Source organism: Opisthocomus hoazin, chromosome 24 (assembly GCF_030867145.1).
Source record: "Opisthocomus hoazin isolate bOpiHoa1 chromosome 24, bOpiHoa1.hap1, whole genome shotgun sequence".
Taxonomy (NCBI): Eukaryota; Metazoa; Chordata; class Aves; order Opisthocomiformes; family Opisthocomidae; genus Opisthocomus; species Opisthocomus hoazin.
In genome coordinates, this window is record NC_134437.1 from 2277550 (window position 1) to 2302781 (window position 25232).

At 41.6% G+C, this 25232-nt stretch overlaps 1 protein-coding gene across 2 annotated transcripts in view; it reads right to left on the reverse strand.

Annotated features, from left to right (window-relative positions):
* SIK2 (salt inducible kinase 2) overlaps positions 1–22689 on the reverse strand; it is a 60589-nt gene extending 37900 nt beyond the window's left edge. For both annotated transcript variants that reach the window (XM_075442364.1, XM_075442363.1), the window contains exons 1-3: positions 22464–22689; positions 11985–12101; positions 8742–8805 (exon numbers count right to left, since the gene is read on the reverse strand). In XM_075442364.1, coding sequence (XP_075298479.1) covers positions 8742–8805; positions 11985–12101; positions 22464–22613 — 331 coding nt within the window. In that variant the 5' untranslated portion in view covers positions 22614–22689. The remainder of the gene's footprint in view (positions 1–8741; positions 8806–11984; positions 12102–22463) is intronic.
* Positions 22690–25232: the final 2543 nt, after the last annotated feature.

Consider the following 25232-nt stretch of genomic DNA (forward strand, 5'->3'; position numbering starts at 1 on the left):
TCCTTCACATGGAAACATTTCCAGAGATACTTCACATTTATTCTTCACTTAAACAGGCACAAGATGCTGAGAAGTTGACGTAAGCACAGAGCTTTATACTATCAAACATGTCTCCTTAAGGCTTAGTATTTATGCTGAAATACTCTAGAAAACTTGTAAGACTGTCTCTTCTATATCAGCTGAGCACGGATACTGCAATATTACAAAGGACTAGTTATAAAGGGAATCTTTTTCTCAGCATAATTTGGTTTGAGGACAAAAGAACAGTACTCAATAACTTTTTTGCCTCAGTCTTCACTGGCAAGTGCTCCAGCCACACTGCCCAAGTCACAGACGGCAAAGGCAGGGACTGGGAGAATGAAGAACCACCCACTGCAGGAGAAGATCAGGTTCAAGACATCTAAGGAACCTGCAGGTGCGCAAGTCCATGGGACCTGACAAAGTGCATCCGTAGGTCCCGAGGGAACTGGTGGACAAAGCTGCGAAGCCACTATCCATCCTATTTGAGAAGTCATGGCAATTCAGTGAAGTCCCCACTGACTGGAAAAAGGGAAACATAACCTCCATTTTTAAAAAGGGAAAAAGCGAAGACCCGGGGAAGCTACAGGCCAGTCAGTCTCACCTCTGTGCCCACCAAGATAATGGAGCAGATCCTCCTGGAAACTATGCTAAGGCACATGGAAAATAAGGTGGTGACTGTGACAGCCAACATGGCTTCACTAAGGGCAAGTCATGCCTGACAAATTTGGTGGCCTTCTACAACAGGGTTACAGTGTTGGTGGACAAGGGAAAAGCAAATGATATCATCTACCTAGACTTGTGCAAAGCATGTGACACCGTTCCACATGACATCTTTGTCTCTAAATTGGAAGGGTAGGGATTTGAGGGATGGACCAGTTATAAGAGATAAGGAATTGCCTGGATGGGCGCACTCAAAGAGCTGCAGCCAACAGCTCGATGTCCAGGTGGAGACCAGTAACAAGCGGTGGTCCACAGGGGTTAGTACTGGCACCGCTGCTGTTTAACATCTTTGTCGGTGGCATGGACAGTAGGATTGAGTGCACCCCCAGCAAGTTTGCCAACACCACCAAACTGTGTGGTGTTGACACACTGGAGGGAAGGGATGCCATTCAGAGGGACCTTGACGGGCTCAAGAAGTAGGCCTCTGCAAACCTCATGAAGTTCAACAAGGCCAAGTGCAAGTTCCTGCACATGGGTTGGGGCAATCCCAAGCGCAAATACAGGGTGGGCAGAGAATGGACTGAGAGCAGCTCTGAGGAGGAGGACTTGAGGGTACTGGTTGATGGGAAGCTCAACAGGACCCTGCACTGTGCACTCACAGCCCACCAAAGCTGTGAGCAAACCATATCCTGGGCTGCATAAAAAGAAGCATGGCCAGCAGGTCAAGGGAGGGGATTCTGTCCCTCTACTGCGCTCTGGTGAGACCCTACCTGGAGCCCTCAGCACAGGAAAGACATGGACCTGTTGGAGTGTGTCCACCGGAAGCCACAAAAATTATCAGAGGGCTGGAACACCTCTCCTATGAGAAAAGGCTGAGTTGGGGCTGTTCAGCCTGGAGAAGAGAAGGCTCTGGGGAGACCTTATTGTGGCCTGTCAGTACTTAAAGGGGGCTTATAAGAAAGATGGGGACAAATTTTTTAGCAGGGCCTGATGCAACAGGACATAATGGTTTTAAACTAAAATAAAGTAGATTTAGACTAGATATAAGGAAGAAATATTTTTACAATGAGGGCGGTTAAACCCTGGCTCAGGCTGCCCAGAGAGGTGGTCAATGCCTCATCCCTGGAAACATTCAAGGCCAAGGTGGACGGGGCTCTGAGCAACCTGACTGATTGAAGATGTCCCTGCTCATTGCAGGGGGGTTGGACTAGATGGCCTTTAAAGGTCGCTTCCAACCCAGACTATTCTACAATTCTATATGTTCTTACATGCTAAGGAAAACCTTAGGAGACAGAAGAAATAAATGCTCTAAAAGTCCCTTCAGTTCTGGTGTCCCCAAAACTGCTTCTTCCACCTATGTCCATTCTTTTGTGTATGTTTCAGGAAGGGTTCTGTTAAAAGAACTGCTGGAACTCTCATGTCCTTCTGTTAGGAAAGCAACCAGAGAAATTGTGGATACCCTATCACAGAATCACAGAATAGTAGCGGTTGGGAGGGACCTCTGTGGGTCATCTAGTCCAACCCTCCTGCCGAAGCAGGGTCACCTACAGCAGGCTGCACAGGACCTTGTCCAGGCGGGTCTTGAGTATCTCCAGAGAAGGAGACTCCACAACCACCCTGGGCAGCCTGTTCCAGTGCTCCGTCACCCTCAGAGGGAAGAAGTTCTTCCTCATGTTCAGACGGAACTTCCTGTGCCTCAGTTTGTGCCGATTGCCCCTTGTCCTGTCACTGGGCACCACTGAAAAGAGCTTGGCCCCATCCTCCTGACACCCACCCTTCAGATATTTACAAGCATTTACTAGGTCCCCTGGAAACGTTCAAGGCCAGGCTGGGTGGGGCTTTGAGCAACCTAGTCTAGTGCAAGGTGTCCCTGCCCATGTCAGGAGGGTTGGAGCTAGATGATCTTTAAGGTCCCTTCCAATCCAAACCATTCCATGATTCTACTTCAGCTTCCCCAATGTGTAAAACAAAATCCGTAACATAATTTACGTCACTTTGGTTAAACTGTGCTTCAGTTACTTGATGTTTCCAAGACACAACACTGAGAAAAGCTTTAATAGCACTGTTACTTTTTCATTTGCACAACCATAGCACACTTTGCATGACTAGTTACTGTACATACTTAATGTAGGATTATTTTTACATCTAGCTGATGGTTTTAGTAAGAAATGTTTTTCCAAATATTTACCAGCCTCTCTGCAAGTTCAGTGTTTTGCTATTCCAAAATCAGATTTACTTTGAGATCTACTTCTCCAGGATGTTTGATTTTGTGAGTGTAGAAGGTGAGACCCACCAGACTGCCTGGGCTGGTCTATTTTCCCATGCAACCATTGGGCACACACTCTGAATGTACAAGAGCCTCTTGCAAAAATAGGCTTAAGTCCCAAAGTATCCTTTGGGACAAGAGAGGCACAGCATAAACAGGACTGACTGAAGGAGCTTATTTTGCATTTCTGGGCATGACTGTCATTCCACGAAAGTATTTTTTTAAATGGGGTGGTGGATGCCCTGGCTGGCATCTGGCAAGAGTAAGCAATAAACATTTTGTTTCCATTGTGAATGCTTTTGAAAATCTCAGAATAATCTTATGGTTCTTCACAGTAAAGCATAGAGATGGCTATGTAAGAGTAGGAGTAATAGTACAATAATATAGCCTGACAGTATCGCATTATTTCCTGTAAATTCTTTCAAGGGCAGCAAGGTCCTTGCAACCCACCATCCAACTGCAAAACAGACTGAAGTTTGTAAGGAACACCTAAACAATCAGGAAAGTCAACTGTGGGATGCACAATAACAGAGTGAGTATGCAAATGCAGTTAGGCTGTTCTTCCCAGGCATCACGTCTAGCAGTTGAAATATTTGCCTCAACTATTCCTTAGTCTTTCTCTCCTTCACATTTCTTGCATAAAGTAGAAATAGGAAGTACCAGAAAAGTAAATGCATAGGTACAGTCACCCTGACATGTGTCAAATGCTGTACTGGAGCTCTAGATGAAGAGGCTGTGCTATAACAACTTGGTTGGTAGTTTTATGCTAAAACCCAGCAGGAGGCCACATGAGGAAACCGAAGGACAAAAAATAACTCCTCCTAAACTTCAGCCAAAAGCAGCACATTCCTTTAAATAGCTACAATTGTTAAGCTAGACATAAATCACACAAGCTGGTAGTTTGGTCATGTTTACTGCTTTTAAAATGCACATGTCGTCTGTCAGACAGCAAGCAAGTGGGGGTAGACACAATGATAACTGAAAGCTTCGATATTCCCTTTCCCCTTGCTGAATATTATGTTGTTTCTAGGCTTAATACTCAACTTCCCCCTCCGCAGTCTGGATTCTTGTAATATAAACAGTCAGCGATGAGAAGCTAGAGAATTAGCCCTTCAGAAGAGGTTCACTGTAATTAGTTTAGCTAACAGATAATCTGCATCTCAGCTGTTTCAGAGCAGGTGAAAGATGCTGAAGAAGCTTACAAGATAATGGCTGTAAATATACTTTTAAAAATGTATCAGAAACAACTAGTTAAACACTTCGCAGATCTGTAAAGTATTAAGCACAACAGAAACCTTTTTAATTCAAGAGTTTTATTAAGGCTAAAGACCTTTTTAAAAAACAAATCTAAAAATATAACAGCACTTGAAGTGTCTAGGCTAAACACATTTTTACTGCAATGACATTAGCTGGCAAAAGGCAAATTCAGAACTGCTGCTGAATATAGAGAATTTCACTGAAGCTATGAAGACAGTGAAGAATGCCAGTGCAGGGCTTAAAAATAATCCTGACCATGAACTACCAGCCAGCACTATGAAATGATGGTTTAGCAGAGCTGAAAAGATTCAGTGAGGTTTAATATCAGGCTACTCACAGTGAACTTGAAAGCCTGACACCACTGAGTACTCAGAAGAACTATCACAAAGGCTAACTTCAAACTAGGGAGTCTAATCTCTCTCTCAGCTCCTCCTGTACTCAGAGAAGAAAAAGAGGGTCCTCTGGAGGGTGAGTCAAAGCTCTGAACCAACCCCCTGAGAGGCCTCTCCTCACTGTTCACAGAGGGAACATACAGGAAGATCATCCCCAATAGACTGAAGTTTGTCTCTCTCATTACACTTCTCCCACCTCAGTAGCTTTTGAGTAAAAACGCAAATAAGCTGCACTTGCCACAAACCTAGAGCAAGTTTTTGTTTGGTTTTGGTTGTTTTGTTGTTTGTTACACCCCCCTTCAAGTGCAATCTATGGTTAGTCAAAGAAAAAAACTAGAGCACAATACTTACATGCTGTCAGGAGATTGATTAAAGAAATAGCAGGTTCCACAGGTTTCTAACCATTTTGCTTTACAAGAGAAAGCAAACAAAGTAAAATCCTCCAAAAAGCAGGATCATGCATGACAAAGTGTTAGAAACTTTGCAGACACTTGGGTACAGGACTCCAGGAGAGCATCCCATTACTTGTGCTGTTTGAAAACTAATGTTACAAAAGGGAGACCACTTCACACATTGTCAGGCTTGACATGGCAAATTCAATGCACCCAAAGAAGGATCAGGACAGAAGGAGGAAAAGCTCATATAGTTTGAGTCATCTGTCTACTACTTTGGTTTCTTAAATACTACCCTGCTTTTCTCTGCTTTCCAGTTACATCAAAGTTGCCCTGGACATGATACCCTGCTTATGACATAAGCAGTCCAACGATAAGACTTAAAGGGGCGGGGGGGGGACACCCAGACAACTAGGGACTTTGAACATTTGAGCTCTGTTTCCACGAAATCCATCCCCCTGACCCCTAGTCTAAAAAATAAAGATCAGCCAGGCTCCACCTCTTCTGCGCTCCAATCACCAGGGCCCTCTACACACTGAACTCTACTCCATTGCCCTCCGAGTTCATTCTGCCTGGTGATGTTGACTGACCATTTCAGAGAAACTTTCTCAGCAACTCCAGTTTTGTTACTGCAACTAGTAAGTGCCTGGGTATCAAGCACAAAAATAATGAAATTAGCTTTTTTAATAAAAGCTAGAAAGGTTGTTCCTTTAACACATCAGTCCAATTCCTAAATAAAGCAACAGTACCTGCTCTGTACAAAATACTCCAGATAAGATGATTTTCTTTAGTTTTGAGAATATTTCTGCTCCTGTGCTCTTTTTCTGTTCCTTTCTTCTGTTACTCTGCTAGGACATGCAAGACTCATTCATGGAAAATAAACCCATTGTCCTGGGTACCATTCAAACTTAAACTTGTTATTACTTGTAGCTAGAGAGTGACCATTTGTTCTTCACCTAAAACTTACTGTTGTAGTGCACCTTCTGCCTGAGTGCCTGCAGAAAAAACAGAGCAGACTTCCCCCGCCCCCGAAATTCTAACCTGTTTCTGCTGTTACCTCATTTCTGCTTCCTCCTCCACAAATATATATAAAAGTGACAGCTACATACAACAGCAGAATATCCCATCCTTAATTACAAAAGCCACTCCGAGAAATCATTCCAATAAATCAGAAAAAAATATTTAGAAAAAACCTGTACAGAAATATTAAGTATCTAATAATGGACCCAGAAAGATTCCTTAATTATTTTAATGGGAAAACAAGGTCTAAGAGAAGTTGCTAAACTGTGCCTGAAACACATGTTAAAGGATCTGCAAACAAGGGTAGTCTCAGAGCCCCAAAGGCTTTGCTTTCAGAATGAACTAAAGAGTTTAAGTCAAAGTTTTACAGGAAATGATACACATTAAAGCCAAGACAACTAACAAGGCAAAAGGAGTCATCATCCAAGTTACTTCTAGAATCTTTAGCCACGCTGATTAAAGTTTTATGTTTTTCGCATTCTGTTAATTTGTTTTTCCCCTATGACCACCTCACTTTCTCACATAAAGCAGCAGCAAAAAAAACTTCTGGTCATGTAAATGTAACTTAATAGTTAGAATCTTGACTGAGTACTGAGAAGGTTTCATATATGAAAGTTTACACAAAATACACAAACTTAACCTGATGTAGGTACAAAGGTAATTTTTAGATAGATTTTTGGCTTATGCTACTCATTAATGCAAGCCTGCATACAAATCTTGCAAGATAGACAGCCTCCAATGTTGTAGTTCTCAAGGCAAGTAATAAGATGAGTGGATTTCAGAAGGGGGTGGGGAAGAGATGTAGGCCAGCCTGCAACTCATGGCTAGGCTTCAGGATTAGCACTGGTTTGAGAACAGCAGCTTAGAAGGTGAGAAAAACAGAATCCTCTTTCTCTTACTGTTTCCAGATGGCAAACAGTTTCAAGCAAATCATGCTGTTCCTTTAGAGCAAAACACAACACAGAAAACAAACCAAAACAACCAAACCCACATTCCTGAGAAATGCATTAGACATTCAAATATTACCAGACCCCAAACCAGAACTATGCTAACATGCTATATACAGGAATGGGAGCAACATTTTTAGTATTTTATCATCCCAGCCTTATTAGAACGTTGTCTTGCTATTCTGCAGGTTGTTGACCATTTCAAACAAGTTTATGCATTGCAAGCTCATCTTCTGTCAGAGGAACACAGGCTTACCCACATTTTTTGTCGCATGTGCAAGAGCTGAAAAAGCGTTCTACTTTGATCACTAACAGTGATCTAAAGTTAAAGGTGCTAATATAGGTCAAAATCAAATGCATTTAATTACTTAGTGTCACATTTCAAATCTTTCTTCTTTGTGGCCTAAAAAGGAGCACTGCTATATGCAGCTTGTTCTGGGAAAGAATTCAGCCTGTACCACCTCAAGCGGGCTTCACTGCTATCCTAGCCTCAATAGCTTCAAAAAATCTCAAACAATAACTTGGGACATGTATGCACAGTACCTCCACAGAAGACAAGATGCCCTAGAGATAACAGCACAGCAGATGCCATAAGCCTGACTTTTTACAGTTATGACAATTATTCAAGCTACACTGAAGGAGAGCTCAAAGGCTACAACCTGGCGGTCGTAACAGGTCTGTGTTACATATGTAAAAAATTTTTTTTACTGTGCCCATTACCACAATCAAGAAGGGAAAGAGTGTGCAGAAATCGCCTTCAGTACTAGAACGCAAGCCTCAGCAGCATGAAATCACTTTTACTATTCACTCCATAGCCCCTGGGAGGAGTAAAGGCTGACGCACAGCCACTTCACAAATTCCCTTTTACATTATCATCATCAGCAGGTTTTAAAATTTAGTAAGCTTCCTCAATACTTCTGGTCCTCCAAAATACTGAAGGATGCTCTACTGGTCTGCACTGAGTGATCATGGACACTGAAAGAGGGCTGAGCAAGCATGAAGTGTTATCTGCTCAGAATATTTATGTACTACAGTTGTCCTGCACTCATTTAAGTACCAACTTTTTCCAAAGAAATAGAACGACATCTCTATTGTAGTCCAAGCTGAGTATCACAAAACAAAAAAGTTGCATCATGAAGTATTACAACAAAAATACCCAACTATTTCACACAAATTTAACACTGAAGTCCTGCTTGAGTGATGAGTTTGAGCCAAAGAACAAGAATTAATGTGAATTTGACCATGCAGGTCAACACACAGAACCTAAGCTTTTTATTCTGAGTGTTACTCCAAGTCACCCTGACAGCCCCTCCTGCCCACCATGTTCTTCCTGAAAACATACTAAAAAAAAAAAAAAAAATCACATCTGATAAATCAGTACATAACTGCACAAGAAATATTTTTCAGTTTGCCTGAAATACTGCTTGGGCCACTGTTCATTATCAGGCTGAATATTTCAATATATTTTTTCATGTCAACTCAATGCTGAAAACCTGGTAATTCTGTCAGCTGAGATGAGAGCTTGTCCTGCACCATTCTGTTTAACAAGCTGTGTCTTCTGCTGAAGATCAGTAATTTTAAATTTTTTCTTATACTAGTGTACACTGTAACAGTTTTCCCTAAAGTTCTTAGTTTTAAAATGAGAAAATGACAGTTATCACACATTTCTTGACAAATAAAGGCAAGTGATATACTACAGTAAAAGGATCCTCGAGCAACAAATACAGCTGACAAACTTCAGAAGTTTACATTAAAATGTTGAACATGAAAATATTCTCTTGCTTACCGAAAATTTCTCCATTTTTGGCAAATTCTGTCACAAGGTACAACATACTTTTGGTCTCCATCACCTGTTGATAGAGAAATTGCACATGAGAGTGTTTGTGGGGAGAGCAAAAAACAAACACCCAAATGGATACTTTTTTTTAATTGTTCTCTTCTGGTAAAGATGGGAAAGTCTTTGCCTTGCACCTACAGGTATCACAATCTTTCACTTTGTTTTTTCAATTGTTCCCCTCAATAGTTTCAAGGGGAGCATTTGCAGGCTAAGCACAAGGATAAGCTTTATATACTTCATAAAGCCAGTGTACAGAAGGAGGAGATGGATAAGATTCTCAACCACAAGTGACTAACAAAATGACAGTATTCTCAGCAGCTAGTTTAAAGACTTTCCTCTAAAGGAATCAGCCTAAAGTAATTTCCTTGCTCAACTTTTCTAACATGCTGATGGCTGGAGCTTGGGAAAGACAACTGGGGAAAATCCTGTCCTCTGTTACCAACAGTTCTCTAGTTACAGAACGAAAAAAGAACACAAAAAACCCCAGATGAGCATCAGACTTAAAACCTGGAAAAATCCAGGTAAAAGCATCACATCACAGGATCCCACTGCACAATCAAACAGTACAGCTACAGAACTATCACATCTCAATATACCCTCTGGTGGGGGGGGTGGGGGTGCGTGTGTGTCAAAGAATCTCCAAACTTTAAGCATATTTAACTTTCTCTTCTAGTAAGTTCCAGCCTTCCTATTACAAGAATAGACTACTCAAACATGGGAGGCTGGAAGGAATAGAGGGAGAGAAACAGGACAAAAGAAAAAGAGTAAGGGGAAGACTTCAAAACTTTTTCATGAGCAGTTGTTCATGGCCTTGAACAGAAAGATTTCACCTAACAGTTCCAAAATTCCATACTTTCATGACACAAGTTGTGAAAAAGCAGCACAGTCAGCTATCTTGCAGCTTTCTTCCTATGACCTACTTCTCAATTGCTTAAACAGCTACTCAGGAATGCCTTATACAGATAGCACAATCAAAAGATACACTGAAAGTGAAAAATCATCTACTTCAAAATAAAAAAGTCATTTAGGACTTCCTTTCAGCACAATAGAACAATTTCAACACCCGACATATTCTAGGCCTATTTCAGTAACCACAGTAAAATAGTTCAGCCCGAACTGCCTATGACAAAGCCTTACTGAATTTTATGTTTGCATTTTATTTACGCACCAGCTTGAAAGTACTAGAAGACTCCTCACAAATAAACTCTTCTCAAAGGAATGCTTTAAAAAGGCAAATCCTGAAAGATATATAGTATAAAAACAGCAGTAACTAAAGAACTGAGAAGCCAGCAGACAGAACAAGATGACAGTTCTTCAGTCTCTCCTGCAACCTTGTTTAATTCTAGAACAGCTGACCATATTATGACTGAAATGTCTGTATCTGGAAGGCAAAACAGTTCGGAAAGACTGTTTTAAACCAACATTTGGAGACAAGAAGCTGCAACAGCCTGTGGATTACGTATATATGGAACCATTCTTAATCAACCCAAGATTGCTACCTTCATTACTTAACTCTAACAAACCTCAGCAGTTCATTGACATGAGACAATTCAGAAGCTTGTAGTGTGGACACAGTACAGTGATGGGCATGTTATACAAGCAAACTAGTGAGATGATTTGATTGAAGGCTATCTTAAAAATAAAGTCACCTATCTACCAAATGCATTTCTAACAAGCCAGTCCCTCAATAGCAGAGGGGTAAGCACTACATAATAATTTTTCTCCTCTTCAAGTGATTTTTCTGATCTCCAGACTTAAATTTACCTATTCTCAGACTCGAGACTACCATTTTTGTGTTTTGTCATTCTTTCAGAAGGAACTGTGGTAGACACTACTCAAGCTAGTTAGAAAACTAACTCCCTACAGTCTGCCTCTACTGAGGGAATCAGTATTTTAAAGCAGAAGTGCCAGTCTTTCCCATAAAATGAGATTAAAGCAAAACAAGTCTAAACTGGGATTTTTGTCTTTATTCACTAGAACTCCAACACCATAGGTCCAAGTCCTTGTGCTCACATTGCCTTTACAGACATGGTCAGATGAACTTCAATTCAAAGTTTGGTTTTAGCATGCACAAATCTTCATTTGTTTGTTGAGCTAGGTTTATTTTAAACAAGTGAAAGAGTATCTCAGAAATACCATGTGATTTGTTGAACAGAACACTAACAAATAGACCCCAAAGGAAATATTCTCAGGAAAGCCTTAAAAGGCAGAATTAACTGAAGCAGAAATGCCAGCAGCCTTAAACATTTTATCATATGCTAGCAGAAACAGAAAATGAAACGGAAGAGAAATAATATAAAACAAACCTGTATTTTACTATACAAACCATGCACACTAAAAAAAAGTCACAAGTAGAAACCTTCAAAAGTTTTCATTGTCTGCAATTGTATGCATTATCACAAGTGGAGGTTTCTCTCTTCTGTAAATACACATTGTTGCATCATAATTATTAGTCCTTTATGAAAAAGGGATGCATTCAATTCTACAACATATATAATTCACTTTAGTTTAAATATCCATTTGTCCATATCCACAATAGAGTGAAATGCAAGATTCCAACAAAAATAAATCCAAAGAACTAGTTATCTGTCTCCTAGTAAATGCACTTCAATATAAAATGTTTGCGAAGCTCTTGCTTGGTGTGTGCATTTACATCACAAGCACATCTGCAGAATCTGGATTTATGTATCCTCATGTCTTATCATCTTTGGATAAGAAAAAAGGCTGCAAGTACTCCTCAATCTGCACTCAGAGCCAAGACTCAACTAAATAAAACCACTACATCCACGTAGATCCTCCCAGCTCGTACTCACTGTAGACACATAATGCTGAATGTTCCTACCCTACTCTAGCTTATGCAGTACCTTGTTTACTAACTGACAGCAAAGTCTCATCACCAGGTATTTCCAACTCAGCTCTTTCACTAACACAAAATTTACAACCTTCTGTGTATTTAAGCAGATTTCAGGTACACCTGAGCATATAAAACAGCCAGCCTAATTGGTATCATAAAGTGAAAAGGACCAAAACTCATGTACTTTCAAAAAAGTTAAACACTTATCAAATGCAAATCAATTCCAGAAAAGCTGAGTTTGTCACAGACTGGTGATCTGCCAGAATTCACTGGTGTAGAGCAAACTGTACAGGAACAAAGGAGAGGAGAAAAGGGGAAAAAGACACTGCTACCCATACCTGGTAGAGCTTTATAATATGTGGGTGATCAAGCATTTTCATTATCTGCACTTCTCGGTATATCTTCTCCAGATTCACAGCATCCAGCTGAGATTTGTCAATGATTTTTATTGCCACCTGTAGACAAATAGCAAAAATGAGATTAAAAGTCTGCAACATTTTCCTCATTAGTTTATCCTCATTATAAAGGGAATAATGCCAACCCAGATAACTGGGGGCTTTCTTCTAGCTAGAAATACACATCCCACACTTAAAAATACAGCAGCACAACGTTAAACATGTCAGTAGTCCCACTAAGTGGCTGCAGGTCTATCACCTACATCAGCACATCAGAAGAAGTTTTACAAGAAATGCAAGACACAGAACAGGTGATGGAGGCCAGTGTTCCAATGAACCCAGGTGCAGAATGCTCTTGTATCAGTAGCAGGTAGAAACAACTGAGGAACCTTCATGGAGTAGTGTTGTAAAGACAAAAATCTTCTTAAAAAGACTAACGGTGTCCATTTCTGGCATCAAGGTAGCCAATTTGAATCCCACAAACAAAAAATGGTATCTTAAAAGAAAAACTGTTGGCTCAACACAAATCATCAAAACATGGTGGATCCATGTAGTTTCAACTGTTATGTGCTTATTTTAACTGTAATTAATATGCTAGTACATAAGGACATTTGCAGTTCATCTGTTCAGGGAAAAAACTCTGTAGAAATATGTTTGTCAGTCAAACCTTGCAAACCTATCTCAACTAGTTTAGAAAACAGATCTTGGTCCTATTGACCTTGGTTTTACCCAATAACAGTAAAGTGAATTGCAGATAACTACACATGCTTAGTAGACTAAAAAATGTCAAACAAAAGACATTTAAAAATTAAAGCAGAAGAAAGAAAAATATAGTTGCTACAAAAACCATACAAAGGATAATAATACTAAAGAGTATAGAATATCTAAGTGGTGTTTATTCACCCTGAATATCACATTATTAATGCTGAAGCAGAAGCAAGCAATATAAGTCATACAAATGCTTCCAATTATAACAGCATTTCACAAACTATTGAACTATGGGAGACAGCTGCTATGCAGGAGACAAAAATCCACAGGAGGTGAACCTCATTATCTCCAGTAAGGCTAATTATGGACCCACCTGAATTCAGAATTAACTATTTATTGACTTCATTTCAGTATGTTTTTGCTTGATAACCTCTTCAAAAGTCACTTTTCTTCCCCAACCACCAGAAAAATAAGATTCTGTTATGAGTGAAAAAACTGGGCTAGCCTTGCATGACCACAGCCAACACAGTGAAAAGGTGTTTTTGTTTTTAAGATGTAGGATGCACTCTTACATAGCTGAAGCAGAACAAGACTATTTTCCAACGCAAACCAGTATTTTTTTATGAAATTTTTTAAAAGATAGGTGCGGTTTGTGTTTTTTTTTTTTTAAACAATGTCCAACTAAGGTAGAACTCAGTAAAACGAAACTTATGAAAACCAACACACATTTATAATAGCAGTAACATATACAGCCATTAGAAAAGAAGAAAAAAGGTTCACATCCCACAACATTTTCACCATTAATCAAAAATTACTCCATACACTTTATTCTGCAAAACGTAACAGTGGACACTTTAGAAGCAGTGGTACCTAAAATGGTATTCAACCACTCCACACTGCACTCTCCCCCTGGCCCCTGCTTTCTGCAACTTTCTTCTACCCTAGTATAACATACAGCAATGTAGTGGATCCTGATGCCTGATCTTTTCAAAACATGGTTCCCCCTGCTGTCTTCTGCTAACTCTTTGTATTTACAGCATTCTCCATAATGCATCTACTCTGCCCTCTTTCACCTTACACTACGTTGCGCAGTGAGAAGCGCACAAAACAGTGATGCTCAAGACGGCAGGTCCTAAAAGATTACAGATCTCCCTTTGAAAGCTTCTGTCTTTTGACTATGAAGACACCATCCCAAAACCATGCAAACAAAACATGAGGATCACCTGCTTCTGCTGCTATTTGTTACCCCCTTATCCAACTCCCATGCCTTCAAACTACAATATTAATTTGCTGTCTTAGACTAGGTATATGTATAAGACTTGATAATAAAGGCCTGGCTTCATACATGCAAGGAATAAGGGACAGGCAAAAGAAGAACAGTAACATGCATTGGACTGGACTATCCAAATGCCTACTTCCCACTTGGTCTTGCCAGATTTGCACTTCCTTTGACTACTCCCTACAGCAATTGCTCATTCTCCCAGCAGGTCCCCTTTCACTCACTCATAAACGCAGAACAGCAAGCTGCTTCCTTATTTGGTCTGATTATATGCCATGTGGCAGCAGAGGATGCAAACAATCATTCACACAGCTTAAGGAAAAACACCACACAAAATGCATACCTTTAAGCCTCCCTGGCCTAATTAAAGAACACACCTAATAAAATAAATTCTGGTTATTGTTTATTTTTTGCAGGCACAATTTATTAGACTAAGAAGAAGTCACTTCACTAGAAAGTTACAAAATGTCAAAATAATCAAACCAAGTCATTAACGCCAGACCAAATTTTTAAATATACATCAGGAAATATTTATTGAAAACAGCCGACGTCACTTTTCTCCACTTCCTCTAATTTACATTACACTGTCTCTCTGGAATCAACTGGAGACACAAGCTGCTTTCTCCTTAATTCTCCACATCCACCCCAGTTCATACCTTTTATCTGTGTGATCCCCAGATTTAAGAGGAATGGAGCCCGCTATTTCTTATTTACAAACCAAGGAAAAGATTAATCTGTAGCAATCTTGCATTCCTATCACAAAACAGTAATACATCTTTCAGTCAAGCAACAAGGTACCTCCAGTGTTGGTTAGATCAGGGGTTAGGAAAGTCTAAATGCTTCCTTCATTGATCAAGAGTAATACAAAAAAAAAAATCCTGCTGCATTTTCTTGTAAAAAAAAAAAGTCTTCTTTAAAGCTTAATGGCAATCTAGTTAGAACAGCGATTTACAAAAGCAGCATCAGCCTCTCTAACTTGAGGCATTTACAGTAGCTTCTTTCTTCACATAGACAACACAGTGTAGCAGCTTTACCTAAAACTCACATCACATGCAACTTTTAAGACTGCCTCCTTCCCTGGCTCTGGCTCAGTTAATTTGACCTTACAGTGACTATGTATTTTCTCCCCATAGTTAGGTGTTTTATGAAGCTAAAGCAGAAACTTTCTCCCATTTACTCTTCTTGCACATAGGAAATGTAAAAGCAAAGCTGTACAGGACTTCAAAGAAAAGAGGTTAGGTCTAGCATAGAAGAGGAAGAAAAAAAAACCCCAAACAAGTGAAAAGGCAAATAAATAAGGGGAGTTCGGACAATTTGGGAAAAAAAACCCCTACAACCAAAAATCCCAACAGCAGCCTGCTCTCTGGGGCTCATGCTGAACCTTTGTTTATCTATCCATCATACTATCATCAGTTTCATTAGCACAAATATTTGTACTTCTTTCTTCTACACTTCTCACCCCCTCCTAGTGGGAAGGGGAGAGTTCTGCAACTGTGTGGCTTGCTAGTGCTACTTTTTCCAGTGACATTTGACTCCCACCACCTTATCCTAGTGAAAAATCTAGCATTACCAGTACACTGACTTTTAGTGTTTTTTCCAGTGTAGTTTGGCACTTCTACAGTTTGCTCTTAAATTTTGAGTATTCCTTTTACTGGAAGTAGAAATATTTCAAATACAGCCTGTTACCACTTCCAAGCCTATATACAAGTGTCTATGTTGCCAACCTTCTCCAGAGATATCAGGCATTATTCTGAACACTTCAGTTCCAAGCTTCTAACATTTGTTTAGAGTTTCAATTAAAAAATCAATTTAACTTTGTTTTCCCACACGAGTATCCATTTCCCTAGGAAAACCTAGATAAATTAGTTCTGCTTCTTCAGTTTTAAAGATTAAATACTTCCACTTCAATTTCTTAATAATCAGTGCCTACCACAGTTTTATGTTTTCCAAGGTTAATAAGACTACGCAGCTATATGATCACTTCAGTTACTAAAACGTAAGTAATTTTATATATAAGTGTGCAGAAGACATGTTTCATCTTTATATGGTTAAAATCACTGAACAGATCTTAATTTCTGAGCAACACCCAGTAAAGTTTCATTAGAGCAAAGAAGCATTTAAAAAAAGAGAATAGTAAAAAAGAATGGGTCAAATAAATTTGGGAAGCATGGCTACAAATCCTGCTACAACCTTCACTAAACTTTCTGGCCTAGGACAGTGCTTCATGTTCCAATGTCTCCTACTTTCTTCCTTTTCCAGAAGTTTCCTATCCTATCTCCTTGCTGCACACACTTAGAAATACAATTCCCAAAGACTACTGAAAGACTGAAACCAAATCCTTCTTCTGAAACTGTGGGATCAAGAAAAGAAGTCTTCAGGTCACACACTTCTCAGAGCAGAATGGCTCCAGAAAAGTCCTCTTTTGATGGTTTTGAAAGATTTTCTTACCTCCCCACACCACAAGAAAAAGTGAGCGTAGATTCAGAAGTCACAGAAAGTTAACACTCCACAGAAGCACACAGAAACATTCTATATTGCCTATACAATCACCCACCTACTCCCAAAACTGTAGCACTAACATGTATCACTGATGAAAGTATTCTGCATTTATAGCTTTTGAGTCTTCAAAGATCTATTTTGTTTACACATTGGGCATTCAGGTACAACCATGCATCAAGGACTTGGATAAATACTTCCACAAAAATCTTTTTATGAAGAATATCATCAGATAATAATGACACCGTTAATAAAATGCTCTTCAAGTCAGTTAATACTGAACTCCTGCAGGGTACTGTGGAGCTAGAAAAATTATGTTACATGTGACTGCAAATGCTGGAAAACAAATTGTTTTGGAGCACTACAGAAGGAGCCACTGTCATCATGTTAAGAGATGGATTTTGTGCTGCTACATCTGTAATCTGTTCATAAAAAGACAGACAAGACTTCTTTAGCTGGATCATTCAGTTGACAGTTATCACTAATATATTCATAAAAGTGTATGTTGTGTAAACACATTAGCTCTGCATCTCAGATCTCAAATAATACTAAGTATAGCTCTCCACTAATTAAGAATATCTTATTTGAGATGCAAGAGGCAGACATACAAACTAATGAACAACAAGCTATATTTCCGGTTTAAATAGGTTTTTAGTTTAAAAAACCCACCATATTACATTAACACAGAAAGTAAAAGCATGTGCCTACTTGAAGGAAAAAATGGTGCTATTTGCAATCCCTGTACAACTGTCAACGTGTATATACATGCACACAGCAGCAGGCTTCTATACGAGAAGCAGCACTATAGTAGCAGCTGGCACCACTGCTTCTACAGTCAAATGCAGATTAGATATCTCAGTCTATTCTGAATGTTCAGTTTTCATGCGTCTTGCCAGGACCATAGAAAATTTAAAGAAAAACCACTTGGAAATACTTAAAATCCAGCAAATTCTTCATAACGATGTAAGAAGGAACAGTGCATTCAACAGCAACAGCTCACTTTTGTCCATAATCTCAGCTGTGTCATGATGACAGGAAAAAGGGAAGTAATTCTTAGAGGCAGAGAAGCTGCTTCAAGATGGGGAACAGTTTCCCATCTGAAAAGTGTGTTTTGTTCCTGAATACACAGCTTGCTAACAACTATTAGCATCCCGCAGAGCTGCTGGAACATCACTTTAATCTTCTGAAGACAGTGCAGAGACACTGACTGCACACAGAAATTAATTTTCATTTCCCTAGTATGGTCAATCACAGCCACAGCACAAGCAAACTCACTCTAGTTTGTCACACGGCAAATAAAGGACAATTACACAAGTTTGGCAACTCTAGTTTTGGTGTTGTTTTATAGTTATCACTTCTCCTAAGGAAAATAAAAGGCAAAGCCCCCAAAATCCCAATCAAATATCAATATATAGCATTAGTACTTACTTCAAATGCAGAGGAAGAAAAAATAATGAATTCTGTTCCTTTCCTTATCTTCCCCTACCACCAGTTTTTGTTGCTTAAAGACATATAGTCCAAAATATTTTTGCAACTTTCATGATTTCTTTTAATTTAAAAATATCAGGAATAGCACACATTTCCTTCCCTCTTTTACTAAATGCCTAGAGAACTGAAGTTTGCTCAATCCTCATCTGACATCTGGGAATTGAAACTGTCAAGCAGTGAAGGTGAAATGCTTGTCAAGAAAGATTAAAGTTCTTCTATCCTTCAGCTACTCCAGTTTTCAGTTTTCATTGTTTTAATATTATTTAATTCTCTGACTAGCTGTTAAAAAAAACCACCAAAAACCAACAACGCAACACCCTCCCAACATGGCCTAACAAGTTAGCACACAAAAAGAGGTTTGTCCATGTCAGTGCAAGCTTTAAGGTTTCATGTAGGTTACAGAAATTCAGATTTGAGTTACTAATCCAGTATACCCTAACTGCATTAAAATTAACAAGCAACTTCCTGCAATCTGGAGCAACTACAATTTGCAACAGCAAAGTGTCAGATATCACAGATTTATAAAAGTGTTAACTTCCCTCAGGGTGCAGCACACTACACTCAACCTGATCTACCTGAGGTCCCACTCTGCCTCCAGATATGCATCCCTCCTCTCCTCCTTGCAACATATCTAGAAAGCCCACAGCTGCAAACAGTTAAATGAGCACCCTGAGTCTTAGGGATTTTTTTGGCAGTAGTGTCATTTTCCCACTGAATTACTCCACTAACCCAAACTGTGTGCTATCTAACACAGGGAGCTGCTGTCTCCACTTCTATCACTTCTACATGCACGTAAGCACACTCCACCAGGCACTCACATCTAAACTAGCATCACATCTTGTATCAGGAGCTGATAATTTTTGGAGGAAAGCACAAACCACCTGTAACATACCACAGCTAAAAGCGTAACCGTGAACTGTAAGGACATACTAGTTGGAAGGGTTTCATTTTCATTTGAGGAGCAATGGCTGGTACTCTTCTGTAGATGACTAATCCTTGGGGGATATTAGTTGCAAAGTTTTGGGGGTGGGTGGGGAACATGGCTCTTTCACACACAGCCTATTCACAAAGACTTTCCTTCATCCTTAAAGTGCACTGCTTTTTTCCAAGTAGTACCTTCATCTATTCTGAGAGCTTTTCGTTACTGTTCATTATTTCACACATCACTGTATTTCACTAGATGCAGATACTTATCTTCTTGAATTTTATGCTTCCAATTACTTTTGTTCTCTTTTCTTAGACTTCTCTCCTCCTTCTGAGGAAAAATTTTGCTTATTTGTGCATGCCTCATTGACAGAATTTACCCTGAGATCACAGAATTTCTCAGCAACAGGATGAATTAGCATGGCAGGAAAGCACATGTCAAACTTAAACGGCAACAAACACACAAACAGCAAGCAAAGCAAAGGTCACATTCCACCATGCAGCCCCCTCTGGGGCACCCTGTATGGACTGTCATCGAAGAGGGTCACCCACTACCTTTATTACTGTAAATACGTATCAATTCCCCCATTTTTCTTAACTTCCACAATTCTTTCTATTTGGCTATTTAGCCATGCAATTTCAGTGTTGCATTAATAGAGGATCCAAGTTACAATTTCTGAGTGAGTTCGCACACATCATTTACTACCTTGTCTTATGTGTATCTTCTGCTTCATGCCTAGCTCAATTTTGTTTTCACCTATACTTTTCTAACAATATATGGCAACTACATTTACTATTTTCAGTACAAGTTACCATTTTATATTCCCAGATGCAGATTTTCCATAAGAAGTATGGATTCTGTACATAATCCTTAAGTGCAGACCTTTCAAGTTAATAAGATTCCACCTTCTTCTAATTTAACAGTTATTGGCTGGTCAGTTACATAAAGAACCAGGCAAGTATTTTTATAGGTCAAAGCCACACAAAATACAATCTCAAAGTACCAATGCTAAAAAAGCCCAACAACAAACAGTTCCGAATTTAAAAGGTTCAAATAAGTAGATTCAGGAGAAACTCAGGCAAGTAAATAGTCCTTTTTAACAGGACTTTCCGAGCAAGTCTCAACAGCAACAGTACGCAGCTTCCGCGGTAAAGACCTGATGGTACACAGGTACAGCCTTTCCAGAACCTAATAAGCTGAATACTCTTCCACTGCAAATTTAATAAAGGCACAGGTGAATATGAGAAACTAGCAACTCAAGAAATTTAAGCAACATTTTAGAACAAGCCTGAAATACGAACAGCCTTCCATCTAGAAACATTAATATGCAGGACTTCCACTTTATGTGCATAGTGAACTAACACTAAATCAAGTGAGGTGGTCCAAACTTGAAGTGCTTATTCAGAGTAGTACTTGGCTAGAAATAATTTCCCTTGACACCACTAGAAGTGATCTTAATAGGGTTCCTCTTCCTCAAAGACCACGTAAATACTTCCAGAGACTAACTCAGCAACTAAATTCCAGATAAACATTCTTGCATCTCTTACTACAGAAAGTCAGTGTAGCTGCACTAAAAAATGAGAAACTCTGACACAAATCTCCAACAGAGGCAAATCTGCTGTAAAAATCAAGCAGAAGATAAAAAGGCTTCAGACTGGACATAAGGCTCCTCAGAAAAGGAAAGCTGGTTAAAAAAACTCATGATTGTATTAGAATGCACTGGAATTCAGCAATTTCTTAGGACACAGACAAAAAAAAAAAAATCACACCACAGTTCGGGAGCTGTTAAGCTTTGCGTTTTCTGTAACCTTTGTTATTTTGAACAATACTAAACAAACATATTTTCTAAAATGACAAATAAAAATAAAGATTAAAGTTTTCATGCCCACCACAAAGTCTGCCAAAGAAATGAGAACTACAAAGTAAATGACAACTTGCTATCTTCAGGTGAAGCGTTTATAAGTTTTGCACATGGCATCAAACTTGGGAACAGAACACTAACATTGCAAAGTCTTTGCTTGGCTCTTCAGCAATAGCAAGGAAGAATTTAAAAATAATTAAAGGTTTACTATGAAACCTGAGAAATATGACAATACAAGAAATTTCTTTTAATACTTGGGATGCAAGGCTCATCTACCACTGCACGGCCAGAACAATGTTACCACTGCAGATCTGTCTTCCTTAACTGAAATCCAAACCAAGGGCATTTTTCATTCCTGTAAGGAATGATTTTACCAAACAAGACTACAGCAACTGAAATAACTGCAGGTCTTTTCAGTTTTTACCTTGCACTTCGGACAATATTTTATTTACTTTTGTCTGGTACAGAGCAGCACAGTAAGCTCTTCTTCAGTAAACAATGAAAGCAAACAGAGCCTTATAAAGAGCTTACCTTTAGGTGTAGTGACTAGAACTACCTAAGAAGAAAATAGAAGAGGAAGCTGATCTTTCCAAGCCACGAGTCTCATTAGATACCCGTTTTTAAAAAGTGAACATGACTACATTTTATCCACACAGATGTACAATAATTTTTGTTTTAGGTAAAGCATAAGATAGTAACAATCTACAGGCGGGGACACACACACACACACCACGGAGACAGGGGACGCTGTTAAATAAAGAGACTAAAAATGGTTGAATTTGATTAACTGGCAGGATGATGTATCAAAGAATTCAGGACACACACACACGAACTCCTTTGCCAAAAGAGAGGTAGAAGGACTACCCATCTACAAGTATTGGCCGGGTCAGGGAACTGTAAGATGTTCAGGACATGAAAGCAGGCGTAAGACAGGGTTTGAACCTTCCCTATTAACAGAAAGTTATCACTATCTGATGGCAACGCTCACGAACTAAGCCAACAACTGCCCGCCCCCTGCACCCTCCCCGCCCAAGCATCCTTGCCGTAGTAGCAACGCATCGCCTGTGGCCTGAGCCACCGGGGTACCCCGCTGCAGCCCGGCTAGGAAGACATCGTCACTGCCCTTGACAGCAAAATGAAAGCAAGAAACCAAACAAGAACGGCGGCCACGGCTCCTGCTCCAAAGCCTGCCCGCAGCCCAACACCTCAAATAAATAATCCACCCCCCCCAAAGGAGAAGGCGCCAGTGCTGGAAGGGACAAAAGGAGTAAGCAGCCTGCAAGGCGCTGCTGCACGCCCCCGCCGAGCCACCCCCAGTAAAACCCCCGCCGCCGAGCAGAGCCCCGCAGCCCCGAGGCCAGCCGCCCGGCCCCCGCTCCGCAGCCTGGAGCGGAGCCTCGTAACCCCGGGGCCCGCCGCCCCTCCAGGCCCCGCCGAGCGGAGCTCCTGCGGCCAGCTGCCCCCAAACCCTGCAGCGGCGCCCTACGGCCGCCGCCCCCACCCTGCCCGCACCTCCAAAGCCCGAGAGCTCCCGCGCCTGCGGGAGCCCGAGCCCCGCCGCCCGGCCGGGCGAGGCCCAGGGGCCGCGGGAGGGGCCCGGCGGCGCGGACGCGCTAGGCCGGGGCAGGGGGCGACGGCAGCCCCCGTGGCCGCGCCTCGCCTCACCTCGCTGCGCGTGATGCGGTGCCGCGCCAGCTTGACCACGGCGAAGTTGCCCTTGCCCAGCGTGCCCTCGATGTCGTAGAAGCCGACGCGGACGGGCCCGAGCCCGCGGGGCAGCACCGGGGGAGGCCGCCGGGGCTCGGCCATTACCATGCTGGGCGCGGGGGGCGGCGGCGGCGGCTCCACTCCGTCTGCGGTGCCCCGGAGCCGCGCCGCCCCGCCCCCTCCGCCCTCCTCCACCGACCTGGCGTCACCGCGCGCGTCAGCGGGGGCGGGTCCTCGCCATGGCAACCGCAGCCACCGCGGCGAGGCGGCCGCCCGGGCTCGGATCGCCTCCCGTCTCCTCGCCCTCCCGGCGGCCCCCGCCGCGGAACGGTGCTGGGTGCGCCTGGCGCCCGCCGGTGCTCCGGACCCCCCCTCGCTGCTGCGCGCACCCGCACCCGCCCTCCGCAGTGCTCTAGGCTCCCCCCTCCCCGCGCCGCCTCCGCAGTGCGGCCAGGGGGAAGCTCCCCTCGCACGTGTCGCACCTGCGCTCGCAGCGTGGCTGCTGGACGGGGCGAGGCCGGCGGGAGCTCCTCGTTAGCGGGACGGGGAGGAGCAGCGAGTCTGCCCCAGGTGTCTCTCAGCCCGGAATCATAGAATAGTTTGGGTTGGAAGGGACATTCAAAGATCATCTAGTCCGACTTCCTGCCACGGGCAGGAACATCTTTCACGAGGTCAGGTTGCTCAAAGCTCAATTTATAGTATTCAGACATAGCACTTTGGTTCAGCAATGTGTAGCTCATGAAAAAATCCTATAATCGGTGTCTCCCTGGCCCCAAGGGTGTAGCCAGAGTTTGGGCTGCTGCACCTGGAGCAGAGACTGGGGGTACTGCACACAATTTCTTGGCAGAAACGCCCTCTCCCTGGCAGCAAACAGCTTTGCCAGTGGGCCAAATCATTCCGGATCAGCAAGGTGCCTATTCTTAGTATGTCAGCCTCCCAAAACCCCAATCAGCATTACACAATACTCCCCTTAAGCACTGGGCCTCACAGTTCAAGCAGGATGTGAAGGTCCTTGAATGCATCCAGGAGGGCAACAGGGCTAGAAGGCATGTCCTGTGAGGAGCCACTGAGGGCTTTGGGCTTGTCTGGTTTAGAGAACGGGAGGCTGTGAGGGGCAACCTCATGGCTCTCTACAGCTTCCTGAGGAGGGGAGCTGGAGAGGGAGGTGCTGACCGCTTCTCTCCAGGATCCAGTGATAAGATGCGTGGAAGTGGTTCAAAGCTGCTTCGGACTGGATGTTAGCAAGCATTTCCTTACAGAGAAGGTGGCCAAACACTGGAACAGGCTCCCTAGAGAGGTGGTTGATGCCCCACACCTGCCAGTGTTTCAGAGGCATTTAGACAATGCCCTTAATAACATACTTTAACTTTTAGCCCAAAGGGGGTCAGGTAATTGAACTAGGCAATTGTTGGGGGTCTCTTCCAACTGAACCATGCTATTCTATTCATTTCATTTCATTTCATTTCCTACACATGTGGAAAGACTTATTTGGAAGCTTTGTTAGGCTCTTTGACGTAAAATGGTTAGAGGCCCTGCAGAGGTGACAATGTAAGTGTGAAAAAAGTTAAGGCCTTTTATGCTAAATTTCCTCTCCAGTACTAAATCTTGCTAGTCTGCTTTATGTTTGCACTTACACATTAGCTTGCTTTCATTTTAAAAATGTCCTGCTTGTTTCAACTCTGCGGCAATCTTTCCTCTCCCAGTTCATGCCTTTCCCTCTCTGTTTGCTTCCCCTCCCCTGACCCATCTCACGCTGGAAGACTGGTACCTTCTAATGTTTGGATACTGGGAATCATCCCTGGAGGCTTTGCTCAGTTCCACTGACTAAACAAGGCATGTCCAAAAACTGATGGTACAAGAGCACACAGGTCTGTTGAATCAGCTACATATTCAGTGACAGTCACAGACCTTTTATGAACAGAGAGTGCAGTGGATGCACACGCAGCGTAAAACAGAGCACGGCCACAAAAAACAAGTGGAAGACTGCAAGAAACAAACTCCTGTCTCTTGCTTTCCCTTTGTATACATGTCTTAAAATGTAAAGCTCCCTCTGACTTGTGGACAGTTGGTTGAAACTTGCAGAAAGTTAGTTAAACTTGTTACGTGTCAAACAGCAATGACTGTTCTGCAAAGGGAGCTGAAGACCTCCGTGAAAAGTTAATGCTTGTCCTTTGCTACACTTGCAGTTCATGATATTTCTCCACAGAATGACATTTTGGGATGATGCTGCTGAATGAGAGTGCTATGGATAATAACTATGCTGTTACTGTGGTATTTATCCCCTTCAGAAGTTCTGGCAATGACTAACTGATGACTTGAGTTAGTCAGACATCCACCCTTTTAAATGATTGACAGGTGCCTAAGCAAGCTTAGCATAATCTGACTTGAGTAGAAAATCGTGTCATCCTGAGCAGCTACCTGTGAAATTTCACTCCTGTTTCACCCTATAGGATGTATCACTTTTTTCAGGAATCTGAAACACTGACCAAACAATAAGTCTAGCATGATGCAAGCTCGGTGTGTTAAAAGTAACTTTTTCTACATTGTGAGAAATATTGCCTAATATCAATTCTCAAGTCACTTTACTATAATTTTTAGTAAAAATATATTTATTTGCTTCGTGCCTTCTTTCATCCATGTAAAATCTCACCAGACTGGTGCAAAATCAATTATTAAGTTAGATTTCGTGTTTGCAGCAGAAAACTGTTGCAGAAACTTTCTTGTGCT